This window comes from Serinus canaria, assembly GCF_022539315.1.
Source record: "Serinus canaria isolate serCan28SL12 chromosome 7 unlocalized genomic scaffold, serCan2020 HiC_scaffold_29, whole genome shotgun sequence".
NCBI lineage: Eukaryota > Metazoa > Chordata > Aves > Passeriformes > Fringillidae > Serinus > Serinus canaria.
In genome coordinates, this window is record NW_026108147.1 from 1,233,475 (window position 1) to 1,249,247 (window position 15,773).

At 43.3% G+C, this 15,773-nt stretch overlaps 1 protein-coding gene across 1 annotated transcript in view; it reads left to right on the forward strand.

Annotated features, from left to right (window-relative positions):
* The window catches only part of CPS1 (carbamoyl-phosphate synthase 1), a 71,387-nt gene that overhangs the window by 9,219 nt on the left and 46,395 nt on the right, over positions 1-15,773 (forward strand). Inside the window, exons 5-15 of the mRNA XM_009088363.4 lie at positions 464-520; positions 2,837-2,929; positions 3,412-3,501; positions 4,573-4,701; positions 5,242-5,348; positions 6,222-6,363; positions 9,421-9,498; positions 11,053-11,151; positions 11,811-11,906; positions 14,239-14,428; positions 15,433-15,590. Coding sequence (XP_009086611.3) covers positions 464-520; positions 2,837-2,929; positions 3,412-3,501; positions 4,573-4,701; positions 5,242-5,348; positions 6,222-6,363; positions 9,421-9,498; positions 11,053-11,151; positions 11,811-11,906; positions 14,239-14,428; positions 15,433-15,590 — 1,239 coding nt within the window. The remainder of the gene's footprint in view (positions 1-463; positions 521-2,836; positions 2,930-3,411; positions 3,502-4,572; positions 4,702-5,241; positions 5,349-6,221; positions 6,364-9,420; positions 9,499-11,052; positions 11,152-11,810; positions 11,907-14,238; positions 14,429-15,432; positions 15,591-15,773) is intronic.

Genomic DNA, 15,773 nt, shown 5'->3' on the forward strand with positions numbered 1-15,773 from the left:
GGGATAGGGAGGAGAAGAGCTGCAGTGAGGCAGCTTTGGTAAGACTGCTGCTGAGAGCCTGAGCTCCCAACACGAGGCCAGGCTGGATGGGGCTGTGAGCTCCCAACACGAGGCCAGGCTGGATGGGGCTGTGAGCTCCCAACACAAGGCCAGGCTGGATGGGGCTGTGAGCTCCCAACACAAGGCCAGGCTGGATGGGGCTGTGAGCTCCCAACACGAGGCCAGGCTGGATGGGGCTGTGAGCTCCCAACACGAGGCCAGGCTGGATGGGGCTGTGAGCAGCCTGCTCTACTGGAAGGTGTCCCTGTCCATGGCAGGGGGTTGGATTGAGATGAGCTTTAAAATCTGCCAAACCAAACTGTTCTATGTTTCTGTGACACGTTCTCATCACAGTGAGTGGCTGCTGTCTTCTTTCCATTTTTTTAGCTGCTTGTTCTCTAACTTCTCCTTGGCTTTTCTTCAGGTGCCTGCACTGTATGGGATTGATACCAGGATGTTGTCCAAATTAATTCGTGACAAGGTAGGATCTGCTTCCCTTGATCCAGTTGCATTAACCTTGCTATTGCTGGGCCCTTCCCAAACCTGGAGCAGCAATGGTACTGCTGGGCTGCCTTGACTTCAGATCTGCTCAGATCCATGAGCTCTTCCAAAGGCCTCTGTGCTGCTGGGCCATGCTCTAATTCCAGGGAGCCTCTTCTCCCTGGCTCTGCTCTGGGTTTCCTGTCCTGCACAAGGTGATGTAAATGAAAGGCCTCAGGTAGTGTCAGACACAACAGGTGCTAGTGTCAAACACATCTCAAAGAGAGCAACAAGTCTGTGAGATGTCGTGGATATTCATTCACAGACAGTGGTACCTTTGGTCAGTGGGAGCTGTCCTGCCCCTCTGAGACAGAGGAGTGCCTACAGTCATCCAAGATGTATTCCTAGCCTGGTTTCCTTTGGCTGAAGCCTGCTATTGTTTTCAATAGTCATTACTTTTTCTCTGTTTTCCAAGAGCTGACAATTGAAGGTCATGGTAGGACTGTGTTATGGGGTGAAGGTTAATGTGAAGGTACACTTCACACTGGCTGAAACGGTGATCAAAGCCAGTCTGAATGTAAATTTGCCTTGGAGGGCTTTCTTTTCTAATGGATTATTTGAAGCAGCTTTTTTCTTTAGATGATCAATTTTCAGTCTGCAGCCCAACCCTATGCCCCCTTTTATTCTGCAGAACAAAACAGGAAAGGGCCAGCTTGAATAAAGAATATTTGTAGAAATGAATTCTATTAGGAAGACGTGGCATTGTCCTGCTCTTAGAGACAGCATACAAGTACAATTTAATACAATAGAAAATGGCAATATATTTTCTGCTTTCTTAGGACATAACAGATCACCATTCCTTTTATCTAAAGTTAATACTTTCACTGTTTGTCCTGTAACTTAGAGGTGTATGGTAGTGAGTCCCATTGTACCATGACTTTGAGGGGTATTGGTGTGTGGCTCTTAATAAAGTGCATAATGTCACCTCTCCAGCCAGTTCTCTCAGGTTGAAAAAAATCTACTTAGTAATTCACTCCCTGTCTCTATAAAAACTGGGGGTGAGAACAGGGCCTCCTTATGATAAATGCAGAAATAAGCAATGCCTTGTTCAACTGGACTGGAAGTAAATGCAGGGCACCATTTGGCTGAGAGCAAGGGCTTTGAGAGCTTTGTCATCAGCATTTATGGAACTCACTGCCTGGTGGCACTCAGAGCCATGGCTCTCAAGCACCACTCAGGAGCCTCATTTCCAAGAGCAGGACTTGCTGAAGATGATGATGATTTTCTTCTGCTTCATGTAAAGCAGCTTGGAGCAGCTTTTGGTGTAAGAAAGGAGACATAGGATGTCAGCCACTGTTAGGGGCACAACTCTGTCCTTAAAACTTGCTCTTAGTGTGCATGGCAGTGCAAGATATTGGCTGTTGCTTGCCCTAGAGAAATGGCAAGGATACCTCAGCTATGGCAAGCCAGGGAGGTATCTCACAGGAGGATCACTAAATCCAAGGAGCAATCCCAGTGGGAATGCTGGAGTCATAGCCACAGAGCAAGCTGAGTTTAACATGTTTGATCATGAAAGTGGGATGTGATGCATTTACCACCAAACATTGATTTACTGTTTCACTTTCCCCTTCCATCCTTGAAAAGTTCTGTAGTGCACACTTTGTTCCTGTGCTGAGAAGAGGTTAACCCTACATTAATCCCACTTCAGGAGTGAGGCAAAGCCAAAGAAGGGTTTTTTTTTTCCACTGGGAACTTCAATGAGAAGAAGAGTGTCCTAGCTTCTGCCAGGTGGGAACAGCAACACAGAGTAGGGCCTGCTGGAGGTGATTTTTATTTTTAACAGTTTATTCAGAAAACAGCTGTGCTGACCTGCCTCCTACATAGCTTTGCCTTACACCAGTTCTGCTGCCTGGTAGCTGTCCCCAGGAGGCAGCTGAAAACCTCACAGTGGGTTTCCAAAAACCAAAAAAAATCTTCAATCTGCTTTGTGGGTTATCTATGTGGCAGTTATGTGGGGGTCTGAATTCCGATCTTCTTGGAGGACAACTCAATTTCATGTCACAACACAGCTTGCCAGACTGCCCATTAACAAATATTACTGCTGATAATGTCTCTCCCCTGAAGGAAGGGGTTTAAACAGAATTTTTTTATACCAAGGAAGGCTCGTAAACTTCTGAAAATGCTAAAAATGGTTTTAAACTGCCAAAACCCCATATTTAAACAGCTGTTCTGGTTGCTGGGCCTGTCAACACCTTGTCCCAGTGTTCACAGCTTCTCCTTTGCTCATGCTTTGTTTTTTTCTGGTGTATTTCCACAGGGCACAGTACTGGGGAAGATTGAGTTTGAAGGTCAACCTGTGGAGTTTGTAGACCCAAATAAGCAAAACTTAATTGCAGAAGTTTCAACAAAGGTGAGAAGTTCTTCCATAGTATTAGGGCAGTACACTCCAGGTCATAACTGCTCCTCATTTGGTCTGGGAGTCAGCCAGTTTTTCTAAACAATTTGGGGATGTTTTTTAAACCATGCACCTTTCTAGACCTTTGATGGACTGTTTTCTCAATATCCCTGTGGCTCCTCAGGTGCAGTGTTGGAGATAAAAAATGGTTTGTGTTGAGCTGAATGTGGTTTGAACCACACTGGATCAGAGTGTGTTTCAAAGACAGAGAAGTATTGGGGATACAGCTAGAACTGGCATCTGGTGGATGTTTTCAAACAGCATTATAAATTCTACTTTGAAAGATGAAGGCAGCACTAATGTCTGCAGTATTCCTGGAGATTTCCACATAAATTAAGTACCAGTTGCTGCACGTTGGTGGAAAGTTATTCTGCTGCCCATCTTCTCTGTGTTTTGGGGACATCTGTCATTTACAACGTGGCCTTGTCTTTTCATAGGAAGTCAAGATTTATGGCAGAGGGAATCCAATTAAAGTTGTGGCTGTTGACTGTGGGTTGAAGCACAACATCATCCGTCTGCTGGTAAAGGTGGGTCAGTGCTTCATGTCCATTGTCACTTGTTTTGCTTTGGTAAGAGCCTCACCTGTGCTCACAAGCCTTCCTTCCACCTGGACACATGCATTTTAGGGTTAGTTTCCCTCCTGAAGTGAGGCACAATTTTTAGGGTGATTTTTATGCACTGGGAGGTGTTTTCTGCACTTAATTCAGTGTATTGAAGGGATCAGGAAGAGAACCTGTACAGCAGCCTCTCAGCCATGGGGAGAACCCCAAAAGATGAATTTTGAAAAAATGAGGCACAATTGCTCTAAAGAACAATGAAGGAAGGTCAACCCAACACTGTTAAAAATAAATAAATGAGGGGGAAATGCAATGCTGGTGGTGAGTGGTTGAAACAGGCCCAAAGTATCTGTGGTATGTTCATCATTGAAGATATTAAAAACACAGCTTCCCCAGATCCTCAGCAACCTGCCCTAAAGTGGGAATGACCCTGCTTTGTGCAGGGATTGCACCTCATGAGGCTCATGCATCCCGAGTTATTCTTTGATTCTAGAATTCTGTGAAAAGCTTCTCCTGTTTTCAGCACAGTGATGTAGCAGTTCTTGCTTCTTGAGCCACACAGGAGGACAGAAGGCAATGTCCTCATGTTCTCCAGATGCACAGGATTTCCCTGATTCCATTTTTTAATTGGTGTGGATGTTTGTCTCAGTTTTGATGTGTGGGACTGCTTCTGGCATGTCACAGAACAAGGCTGTGAAGCCCTAATGCAGCAGTTAGGATGAATGCACTGTGTAAAAGTGAACAGATGTTACATGAGTGCATACACACTTCTTTTGCTTTCCATCAGTAAATTTTGATCTCATCAGTGAATTTCAGAGTCTTGACAAACACTGAGGTGGCTCCAAGGGGCCAAGTGCACCAGTTGGTCAGATAGTGGGGAGAAGCTGATCATGGCAAAAGGAGATAACTGATGACTGAAATACAAACTCAGGTTCTGGGACATGAGAGCATAGGAAGAACCTCCTTACAAAAATTTGTTTCCCTCCTCCCTTCATTTCTGACTCCCTTACTTGGTTTTTGTTTGTTTGGTTGGTTTTTTAGCGAGGTGCAGAAGTGCATTTGGTTCCATGGGACCATGATTTCACTGGCATGGATTATGATGGACTCATAATTTCTGGAGGTCCAGGGGATCCCATGAAGGCCCAGGAAGTGATTCAGAATGTCAGAAAGGTACAGTGCAATACCTATAGGCTGATTATACTTTTTAATTTGCCTTTTTTTCAAGTGCTTGAAGTTGCAGTTGGTTGTACTAAGCTGTTATGGGCCAAATGTTGTTCAGCCATTTCAGCTGCCTGGAGGATTCCTCATGTTGGTCTGGTGGGATTTATCTCCAGCCCTATAGACTTTATAGACCTTGGTGAACAACACATGGCAAACATGGTGACCACAATTACCAGTGCCTTGAAGTCCCCTGTGCTCTTTCAGGTCCTCTGTGACCTGAGGAAAGAACAGCACTGCTTTCAGAGCTGCCATTTGGATTAATGTCACTAATTGTAATGCAGTCATTGCTTGTTCCCTCTGAGTAGTCTGACACCAAGCTGTGCTCTGAGGCTTCTCTCTGAACCAGAGGAAAGGAGGAAAGTTTCCTTCATAGGCTGCTGCCACTCTGGCCTTGAGCTTTTCCCAAGTCTGTGAGGGAACTGGCATGGCTTATGCTGGAATTGCTGGACAGAGACACTCCAGGATCTGTTGAAAACCTTTTCCTTTTAGGTCCTGGAGAGCAATCGCCCAGAGCCCCTGTTTGGAATTAGCATGGGACATCTAATCACTGGGATAGCAGCTGGAGCCACCTCCTACAAGATGCAGATGGCCAACAGGTGAGGCAGCTCTCCTTCCCAGCCAGAGCAGCCCAGCACTGGAAAGGGCTATGGAACAGCAGGAGCTGCCTTAGGAGCAGCTGGAATCTCAGTGACATTGCCACTTCCTCCCAGCCATTCTCCTTGCCTTTCATTTGCTGGCTTGGTCTGAACAGCCAGGTGTCTGCTAAGGAGGGCAGGAGCCTCCCTTGAAATGGAAAATGTAAACCCACTCCCTCTGAATTATTGTAATTTGGAAATTAAGAGGCTGTCAGGCAAAGATGTGGGAGTAGGAATAACAGTTCTTTACTGAGAAAATTAAAAATACAAATGCAATAGTACAAAAAAGAAAACAAAGCACTGACAGTCAGAGCAGGAGCTGAGCCCCTGTGGGTCAGGGTGGTGGCACAGTCCCATCCCAGGGTGGTGGCACAGCCCCATCCCAGGGGGGCTCAGGGTGGTGGCACAGTCCCATCCCAGGGGTCTCAGGGTGGTGGCACAGTCCCATCCCATGGGGCTCAGGGTGGTGGCACAGTCCCATCCCAGGGGGCTCAGGGTGGTGGCACAGTCCCATCCCAGGGGGGCTCAGGGTGGTGGCACAGTCCCATCCCCTGCCCACGTCTAACAGATAGGAAATACAATACACACATTGTCTTTCAATCCAGGACAACTGCCATGTGAGGCTCTGCTTTTTTCAGTGTTTTTTGAAAGTATTTGATGTAATCTGTCCCTATCAAGCTGAAGAATAGCAAAGTTTCTCCTAGGATTTCTCATTTTGAGATTGGCTGCCAGTATTTCCCTGCTGTTATGTATAACTCCACAGTGAGCAGCTCCTCCTAACTGTGGCACTTGAACACATTTGGCACTTCTGTCCTCTGATCCCTTTTCTTGCAGAGGCCAGAACCAGCCTGTGCTGAATGCAGTGAGTGGCCAGGCTGTGATCACTGCTCAGAACCACAGCTATGCCATCGATGGCACCTCCCTCCCTCCTGGCTGGAGGCCTCTCTTTGTCAATGCCAACGACCAAACCAACGAGGTGAGCTCTGCACAGGGAAGCCCCTATTTCACCTCCTGGGAGCTTTATTTCACCTCCTGGGAGCTTTATTTCACCTCCTGGGAGCCTGCTCTCCCATTATCAAGGCTAAATTTGCTAAATTTGCTAATTTGACCATCTGCTTACAGCCAGGGTAAGATGGGTACCCCCTGTACCAGCCCCACTGCACTGGATTGCAACAGTGACTTTATCATTTCCCTTATTAATTCCATGATTTCCCAACTGCTGGTGCTGCTCACTTAGCTGCCATTTGGGGTATTTTTGGGGTCCCCCATTGTGGTGGGGAAAGATGAATCTGACTCCATGTTCTTAGAAGGCTAATTTATTATTTGATGATATTATATGCTATGATATGCTATGATATGCTATGATATGCTATGATAGGCTATGATACTATACTATATTATATTAATTATATTATATTAATTATATTATATTAGATATTATATTATAGTATATTATATTATATTATCTATATGAGATTATATGATATTATATTAGATACTATGTATATTATATTATATGATATTATAGTATATTATATTATATATATTATATTACATTATATTACATTATATTACATTATATTACATTATATTACATGATATTACATATATTACATTATATTACATTATAGTATATTATATGTATATTATATTATAGTATATTAGATTATATATATTATATTATATTTATCATTATATTATATTATATTATATTTATATTTATATTTATATTATATTTATATTATAATTATATTTATATTATATTTATTTATATAATATTTATATTTATATTATATTAAAGAATGCTATACTAAAACTGTACTAAAGAATAGAGAGAGGATCCTTACAGAAGGCTTAACAAGATACTAATGAAAACTCATGGCTCTCCTGGAGACAGGGACAGGGATTAGTCATTAAGGAAAAGCAATTCACAATCTCCAAACACATTCCAAAGCAGCAAAACAAGGAGAAGCAACCAGATAATTATTGGTTTTATTTTTCTCTGAGGCTTCTCAGCTTCCCAGGAGAAGAAATCCTGGCAAAGGGATTTTTCCAGAAGATATGACAGTGACAACCATTCTCTCAGGGTTTGTGCCACAGCAGTTTGTTGTGCTGGTTCTGTGCTGCCCAGCACAGAAAAGGGATTTCAGTGCTATCTAATTTACTGTAAATATAATTCCAGTGACTGAAGTCATGAGGAAGAGGGGCTGCCCCTAGAGAATAGCTTACATGATCTAAGGTAAAAGTCCAATATCAAGCAACATCCATCTTTGAGATCTCAGGCTTCTAATTGCCCACATCAAATCTTTTCCATGATGCCCAGTGTTGTGCAAGTTTGTAAAATCTGGTTAGTTATCAGGAAATCAATGGAAAGAAGGTATTTTCAAAAGCAGTTTCCCTCATGGAAATATGCCCCTCTCTCTTGTTTTGTATCACTGCTCACTATCAAATCTGGCAGATTGAACAGTGCTGTTCTGAGCTACCCATCTGAGGATTTTAGAATAAGTTTGGTTTGTCATTTGCTGCTTTCTTTATCCTTACAGAGGGACATCTAAACACAGAAAGGTGTCTAAACATAGACAAAATTTTACCAAAAAAAAACCATTGATGCAAAAAAATTTATAGCTGTTTGGCTCAATTTTTAAAATGAGTTTATTTTCACTGTGTTGACAAACTAAACCCATTCATTCCCAGGCCTTTCATGTTTGCTCTAGCTGGAATTTGGAGACAAAGGTGATAAGGCTGGACAGGAATCTTATGGATCCAGTAGGATGATGCTCTTTCCTGTGAGCTAAAAACCATTTCTGTGAGCCCCAAAGCAGCAGCAGTCTCCTAAACCTTCATAGATGGAGAGGGACAAGAACTGTGTTGGTTTAACATACAAAAAAAAGGGTCAGGGCTGGATCCTCTGTCATGTGCAGTCTGTTCCATTCCTCAGCTTGAAAAAAAAAAGCATTTCTTGGGGCTGACCTGACCTATCACAGCTGGACAGGGCCAGCACAGGTTTCCAAATACTGGCAAGGCATGGAGTGAACATTTCAAAAAGCTTTTTAATAGTTTTTTTACATTTTAAACAGTTTTTATTTTACAAAAGTTTTTACATTTGTATGTAACTACAAGGAGCCATGAGCATTCGAGGGAAATGTGACAGATTGATGGAATTCTTTACTCTGAGAGCAGAAATTCATGGCATAGTGTTGAGGTCAGTAGCTCATCTCTCATCCCTGTCCTATCCTGGCATCTCACCCCGAAGCTCTGGATGGCACTGTGGCTCTATGTGAGGCTGTTTGGGCTCCTTTGTCCATTCCTAAGGGGGAAGCAGGTTGTACCAGGGCTGCTTTTCCTTGAATTTCCTCTTGAGGAACTTCTCTGCCCCTGTCTGGAACTGGGGACCATGAGCAGTGACACCTATGGGGTGCTCTCCCAGTGGATCTTGCTTCTTGGTGCTATCAGGCCTCTCAAATGAGAAATCATTTTTCCCTGGCTCAAATGAAACTACAAACTCTATCTCTAAACTCAGAGTTTAGGTCCTTCATAGCTGTTGTTTCTCCACAGCAGTGGTCCCCTTCATCTCTCTGCCCAACCCTGTGTCAGCATTTAAAATGAATTATGGAAATCAGGAGTGTGACCAAAATCATTTCTGTGATGGAACCAATCAGCTTGGTGTGGTTAAACCCTTCATTCCATACCAGCCTTGTGCCAGCTGATCTTGTCTTGCCAGGGATGGTTTTCTTCTCTGCCCAGTGTAGCTGCTCTGTCAGGTGCTTACAGCTGAGCAGTGTTTGGTGTTGCAGTGACAGCTCTGTCTCCCCTGTGCCCCCAGTCCATGGGCAGTGAGGCTTGCACAGGCCCTGCAGGGTTAACAGCAGAGCAGGAGGCTGGGAATGGAGTGGGTGTCAATTTGGCAGCCCCTAGGAGCACATCAGTCCTTTGGCCCTCAGTGCTTGCAGGGATGAGGTGAAACAGAAAGCAAGGGCTTTCTGCTCCCTTGCTTGTCAGGAGGTGTCTAAGAGAGTCCCTTTTATTCCTGCAGGGAATTATGCATGAGAGCAGATCGATTTTCACAGTGCAGTTCTATCCAGATGCAAATCCTGGGCCCAGGGACACAGAGGTAAGGGCTGGGGGATGATCTGGGCTCCATTTCTGATGGCCTTGGTAGTGCAGATGTTTATCAGCTGCTGCTCCACTTGGTGGTGGTCCTAAATCTTGGGTCTGGAGGTGTCAGGATCCCAGCAAAGGGCCCAGGCATGCACAGGTTTGTGTCTGCTTGGCCTGAGCTGCAGCTAATTACAATCAGCAGCAAAGGCTCTGTTGGCTTCTCAGTGCTTTGGATCAGTGATTCCATTCATGTCATGTGTATCTATTGAGTCCTGCTGGGATTATCTGGGTTGGAAGTTACTAAAGTGCTTAAGCCTTTGCAGGATCAGGCTGAAATCTCTTGCAAAAGAGACTGCAAAAGGAATAGGATTTTATCTTAAATGTAAAAAAATACTAGCCAGATGCTTTGTAATAAAATCATTAACTTTCTAATATACTTTAGTTCCACTTTCAAATTTTATAATTACTGTAGAGTTATGTAAATGGATTCATACTTCCTCACTCTGGTTCTCCTAAGTGAAATGAAATTTTAATCCCCCATCTGTGACTTCACACAAATTTTGTAACAACTGGTTGCATAGTCACAGAATATGACTAAGCAGCATCAGGGGATGTGGAAGGCAGAGCAAGCATGTCTGAACATAAATAAACTATTTAGCATTTCCTGAGAGACAAAGATGGGAGAATACCTAGAAATGCTTATGTTAATCTTAATTTGATGATGTTGATTAAATCTGCAAGTAAATCTCTTGATATCAGCAATGTGATTGACTAGTGTATATCAGAGAGCTCCAAAACTCAGCTGTGTGTCTTCTCCAAATCTGTGCACTCCCACTGCTGGGATGGTTTGATGAGATAGAGCCTGTCCTGACAGGCTTGCAGGACCCATCCATGCTCCTTCCACAGGTAATCCCAGCAGCCAGCCAGCCTCAGGCTGTGTGTGGGGTGAGTGGGAATCCTGTCCCACTGCCTGTAGCTGCCTGATCCCACTGAGCATCCTGCTGCCTGCCTGCTTGGAGAGCCCTTTTCTGCTACCTCCTCTGGAAGGACAACACTGATTTTACACATCTAATATTTAGCTCTCCCTGCTCAGAGCCCTGCTCTGTAGTAGGCACCATTCCAGATGGTTCCCTGAGCTATTTCAGTGTGTGCTCCTCTGGGTTTAGCTTTGGGTTCCCTGAGCCAGTTCAGTGTGTGCTCCTCTGGGTTTTAGCTTTGGGTTCCCTGAGCTATTTCAGTGTGTGCTCCTCTGGGTTTTACTTTTGGTGCACGTTCACTCCTTGCTCAGGCAGCCACAGAGAAGCAGAGCACACAGAAATGATTGATGTGTGTTTTCTTCCTGGTTATGACCTCACTTTCTTGAATGCAGCTTTGTCAGATATGTCAAAGTTGGTATATACATTTCAAATAATGATTTCCTCTTCTGAGATGGTGTAAATCTGCCTGCTGAAGGCAGCAGAGCAGAGCTGATTGCATGAATTCACAAATGGCCTGGTTTTTTTCCTTCTTTGCTTGGTGTATATTGAGTTCAGCTTTGGCAGTAAACACCTGTGTTTGTTTTTCCTAGTTCCTATTTGATTCATTTATTTCCCTGGTTAAGAGAGGGAAAGGCACCACCATTCCCTCAGTCCTGCCCAAGGCTGGAGTGACAGCTTCCAGAGTGGAGGTCAGTGTTCAGATATTTTCATGCCTGTCAGTGAGCCTGGGAGCAAGTTAATTCCTACTGAACCCACAGAATGAAACAGCACCTGGAAGTCAAAGGAGGCTTCTCTTATAAAAGTCCTGCCAGCTGCTTATCTCACAGTCATCTGGCCTCTCTTGTGTTATTAACTCTCTTTTCTTTGAAAGAGTTTTAAGTTCTGATGTTTCATGGATTTTCTTTGCAGTTCTCCTGAGAAAGGTACTCTCATAGCAGTATAATGAGGTGCCCTGGGATAATCTGGCCATGAGATTTCATGCCAGCAGTGTAATGTTGGTGCTTGGTTGCCTAGCAAATAAGTCTGAAATTCCTAACGTGAGCTGAATTTCAGCAGGATTTTGTGGGTAGCCAAAGTGAGACATTGTTGTCTATAAGCAGATGATACAATTAAAATGTTTATTGGATGGTCTATCCATGAGCCACATGTTTCTCTAAATGGATATATATGGGAGAATTCCAGTAGAAATGCTCCCAGAAGTAAAACTGGGGTGGTTTTGAGAGCAACTTCTTCTCTTTTGAAAACTCATGTTGTGTAATTTAAGACTGTTCAGTGCTGCAGAGTCTCTGTTCATTTCAACACCCACCCCACTGGGACTGATTGTTTTCATGCCATTTGACACTTGCAGGTCTCCAAAGTTCTCATTCTGGGATCTGGGGGTCTGTCGATTGGCCAGGCAGGGGAATTTGATTACTCTGGATCACAGGCTGTGAAAGCCTTGAAGGTGAGGAGACACTGTGAGAATACAGAGTTCTGTATGTTTATAACACCATCTTTCCCTTCTCACAGCCAGACTGACCCTCCAGCTGTGTCCAGCTGGGCCAAGGAAGCTGGTGAGGATAAATGACCACAGGGAAAATAAGCAATTTTTGCTGGTTGAGTGATGTGGGTTAACCACTCAGAATTACCTTCCAAAGAGAGATGTTCTTGGGCTTTCCATCACAGTCCTCAAGCAGTTTATTTGTGATGTGGGCCTGGCTACTCCAGGCTTGTTCAGCTGAAATGGAGGAGGAGGAGTATGGTCAGATGTACCTGAGGTGAGAACCTGGAACTTTAGTGGTCTGTCAGCACACTGCAGGACAGACAGCCAGCAACAGCTGGACAGTTGCTACTGCTGTACAAAACAACCCCTCACCAAGGCAGGTCTCCTAAACAGGATTTCTTATAAATGGGATGAATTTTTTAAAGATCTTTTATGCCAAGTTTTGTTTCCAGACCAGGTCCTAGAGAGGTTACCAGGGCAAGAGCTCGTGCTACAAGGTGTAGAAGGGTAGAATGTCCTGCAGAGGGGTGATTGCTGGAAATGTAAGAGTTACCCAAGCCCCAAGTTCATGTCTGACCTCATGTGAAGAAGGAAGAGGGAGCTTGCAGAGCCCTGACAGAGTTTAGGATCATTTGTCCACATCCAAAATATTTTCCATACAGATTTTATGTGTTCTTCCCCTCCCCTGTTCCACACATTTCCAAAGTGTGCTTCAGAGAAAAAAAATCCAACTTTTCACAGGGGAAAAAAGGTCAGCAGAAATTTACAGGCAGTCTCCAAGGCAGTGTTTTAAGTTATCAAAGAAAGGAGAGGAAATGTTATCCAACACCTGAACACTGAGAGCTCTGAGTGAGAATCCCACTGCTCCAGGTGAGTTCTGGTTTTGTTCCCCCAAAGCAGTGAGACAAAAAATCACAATTTTTAAACAAACCCAGAAAAACCCTGTGGTATTTTCATGCCTATTGTGAACTTAGGGAGAACAGCACTTTCTGCTGATCCTAGGAACACTCCCATAGCATTTTCTCCCGTCTGATTCTTTAAAATATTTAAAAAATATTGAAAATATTGTCACTAGTCCTCTTTTCAATGGGAATTGTTGTTTAACTTTTTAACAACTTCCATATATATATATATATATATATATATTCAAAATTACCTTTTGAAATTTAATTTGCATCTATAATTCCATATATATATATTTATATATTCAAAATTAACTTTTGAAATGTTATTTGCATCCTAATTCCATATATATATATATATATATATATATATTCAAAGTTACCTTTTGAAATGTAATCTGCATCCAGCATTTTTTGCAACTGTTTATTTGTAGTTTTTCAGCCTGACATGAAGCTGGTGGAGATGAGAATAAGCTCCTATAAGAATGAGGCCACAGCCTTTGCACTTTTCAGTCCCCCTTTGTAACAAAGCAGTAGAACAATTTTCTCTATCTGCATGTGGTTGATGTGGGTTTTATTTAAGTTTGGCCACACTCATAATTTTTAGCAAAACTTGCTTGGTTTCCTCATTAGGTGCTGATATTTCAGGAGTGAGGAGGATTGATCTGGCCAGCTCTGACTCAGAATTTTCTGTTAATGAGCAAACTTGTGCATTTCTGTCTGTAGCTAAAGAGCAGCAAGGCTGTTATAGCAGGAAACAGATAAACTTTATTATCTATTATCTCTCTATCTCAGTTTCTCCTCTGTGACAGAGAAAGAGCAGTGCAAAATTTTGGCTAACCTTCATCTTGCATAGAAAGGCAGAGTTTGTCTTTTAATATGTGCAGTATCAAATAAAAAAAGTTATGGGAGGAGATTTTTAAACTGTACAATGAGGTATTTCTATGGAAAGTCAAAGAAAAAAATGTGGTTTTGTTACTATTACTTGTTGGTACAAAAATCTGAGCACTTCAAACACCTCCTGCTTGGCAAGAAAATATTAGCTTTTGATTAAATTTTTTGCTTTGTCACCTTTAATCTGACTTCCAAAGGCAGACAGACAGGAGTGAGTGTGCTGCAGTCTGTACCTGTCTCTCCCATAGAACTCCTAAATGAATTGAACAATTTCAATCAAATTTCTGAGTCATGTGGGAATCTCCATTCCCTCCAGATTCACAGGCACAAAATAAAGAATTGCCTTTGGCTCAGCCTTCAGACCAGAAGTTTCTCATAGGAAAATACATAATTTTTTAAATTCTGCTGTTGTTAAACTTGATGAATCCCATCTCTTCTTGCTGCTGCTGCTGTTCACTTTTTTGTGCCTATTTTGAAGCCAGATTTTAATTTTTCAGGAAGAAAATGTGAAAATTGTCCTCATGAATCCCAACATTGCTTCAGTGCAGACCAATGAGACTGGCTCAAAGCAGGCTGATGCTGTCTACTTCCTCCCCATCACCCCTCAGTTTGTCACTGAGGTCATCAAGGCAGAGCATCCTGATGGAATAATCCTGGGCATGGGTGGCCAGACTGCTCTCAACTGTGGTGAGTGTGGCACAGGTGCCTTGGCACTCCAGCCAGGCCAAATTGTGGTTTTTACCAGATAAATACAGTAATAAGGGACAGCACCAGAGGAAATGACCTCCAGCTGCACCAGGAGAGGTTTAGATTGGGTTTTGGGAGAAATTTCTTCACTGAAAGGATGGTCAGGCATGGAATCAGTCTGGTGGTGGCACTTGGGGACATCATTGAATGGTGTGCATAGTTGTTGATCTTAGAGATCTTTTCCAGCCTGGGTGATTTTATGATTCTGCCACATGTTCTGCAGATTTTATTTCTGCAGGAATCCAAACCTCACACACTGGTCAGGCTGCTGAGGGACAGAGATTCCAACCATGGGGGTGTAAGTCATTCCTAAGCTGTGAACTTAACATTTCTTTGCTGGCTTTGGTACTTGAAAACAATTCCAATGTCCTGCTTTTCATCTTAAATCTTAGTAATCAGAGTTAGCTTTAGGATGTTCTGACCACCTTGAGGCAGAGATCAAAAGGAAAAGTTACCTTCATCCAGCTTCTTGCAGCAATATTCACCTGTGCTGCTTTGCTCTGTGCTGCAGGGGGTGGCCAGCTGGTAACTGCAGAATTATCCCAGGTTTCATAGATTTGAGGATGGAAAATTTCATGTTCTGGTTATGAGTTCTGACAAAAAATAATAAAATGAGCTGTGGATGAGGCCAGAGAAGTTTTCAGCTAGTCAGATATCTTTTGAATACTTTCTTTGTTCTGAATTTTCTAAATTCTTCTCTGTGAGGGTGATGAGGTCCTTACACAGGTTGCCCAGAGAAGCTGTGGCTGCCTGGAAGTGTCCAAGCCAGGCTGGACAGAGCCTGGAGCAACCTGGGGTAGTGGAAGGTGTCCCTGCCCATGGCAGGGGGTTGGAATGAGATGAATTTATGGTTTCTTCCAACCCAAACCATTCTGTCCTCCTTTCATTCTACGATTCTTCCTCTACTCTCAATCCTCAGAACTGTGTGCTGCTTTCCTCTGCAGGAGTGGAGCTCTTCAAGCAAGGGGTCCTGCAGCAGCATGGGGTGAAGGTCCTTGGGACCTCAGTGGAATCCATCATGGCTACAGAGGACAGAAAGCTTTTTTCTGACAAACTGACTGAGCTAAATGAAAAGATTGCTCCCAGCCTCGCAGTGGAATCGGTAAAGCAGATCCATTTGAAGATGTCATTGCTATTTCTGCTGCCCATTTGACTCAGTAAACATATTTCTTGTTTTTTGGAGTGAAAGCTGAATGCAGCTGTGGGTGCTGTGGTGTGTACAGCACTCCTTGGTGATTAATCCTGGGCCACCATGATTTCAAATGCAGTTAAGCACTGCAAAATC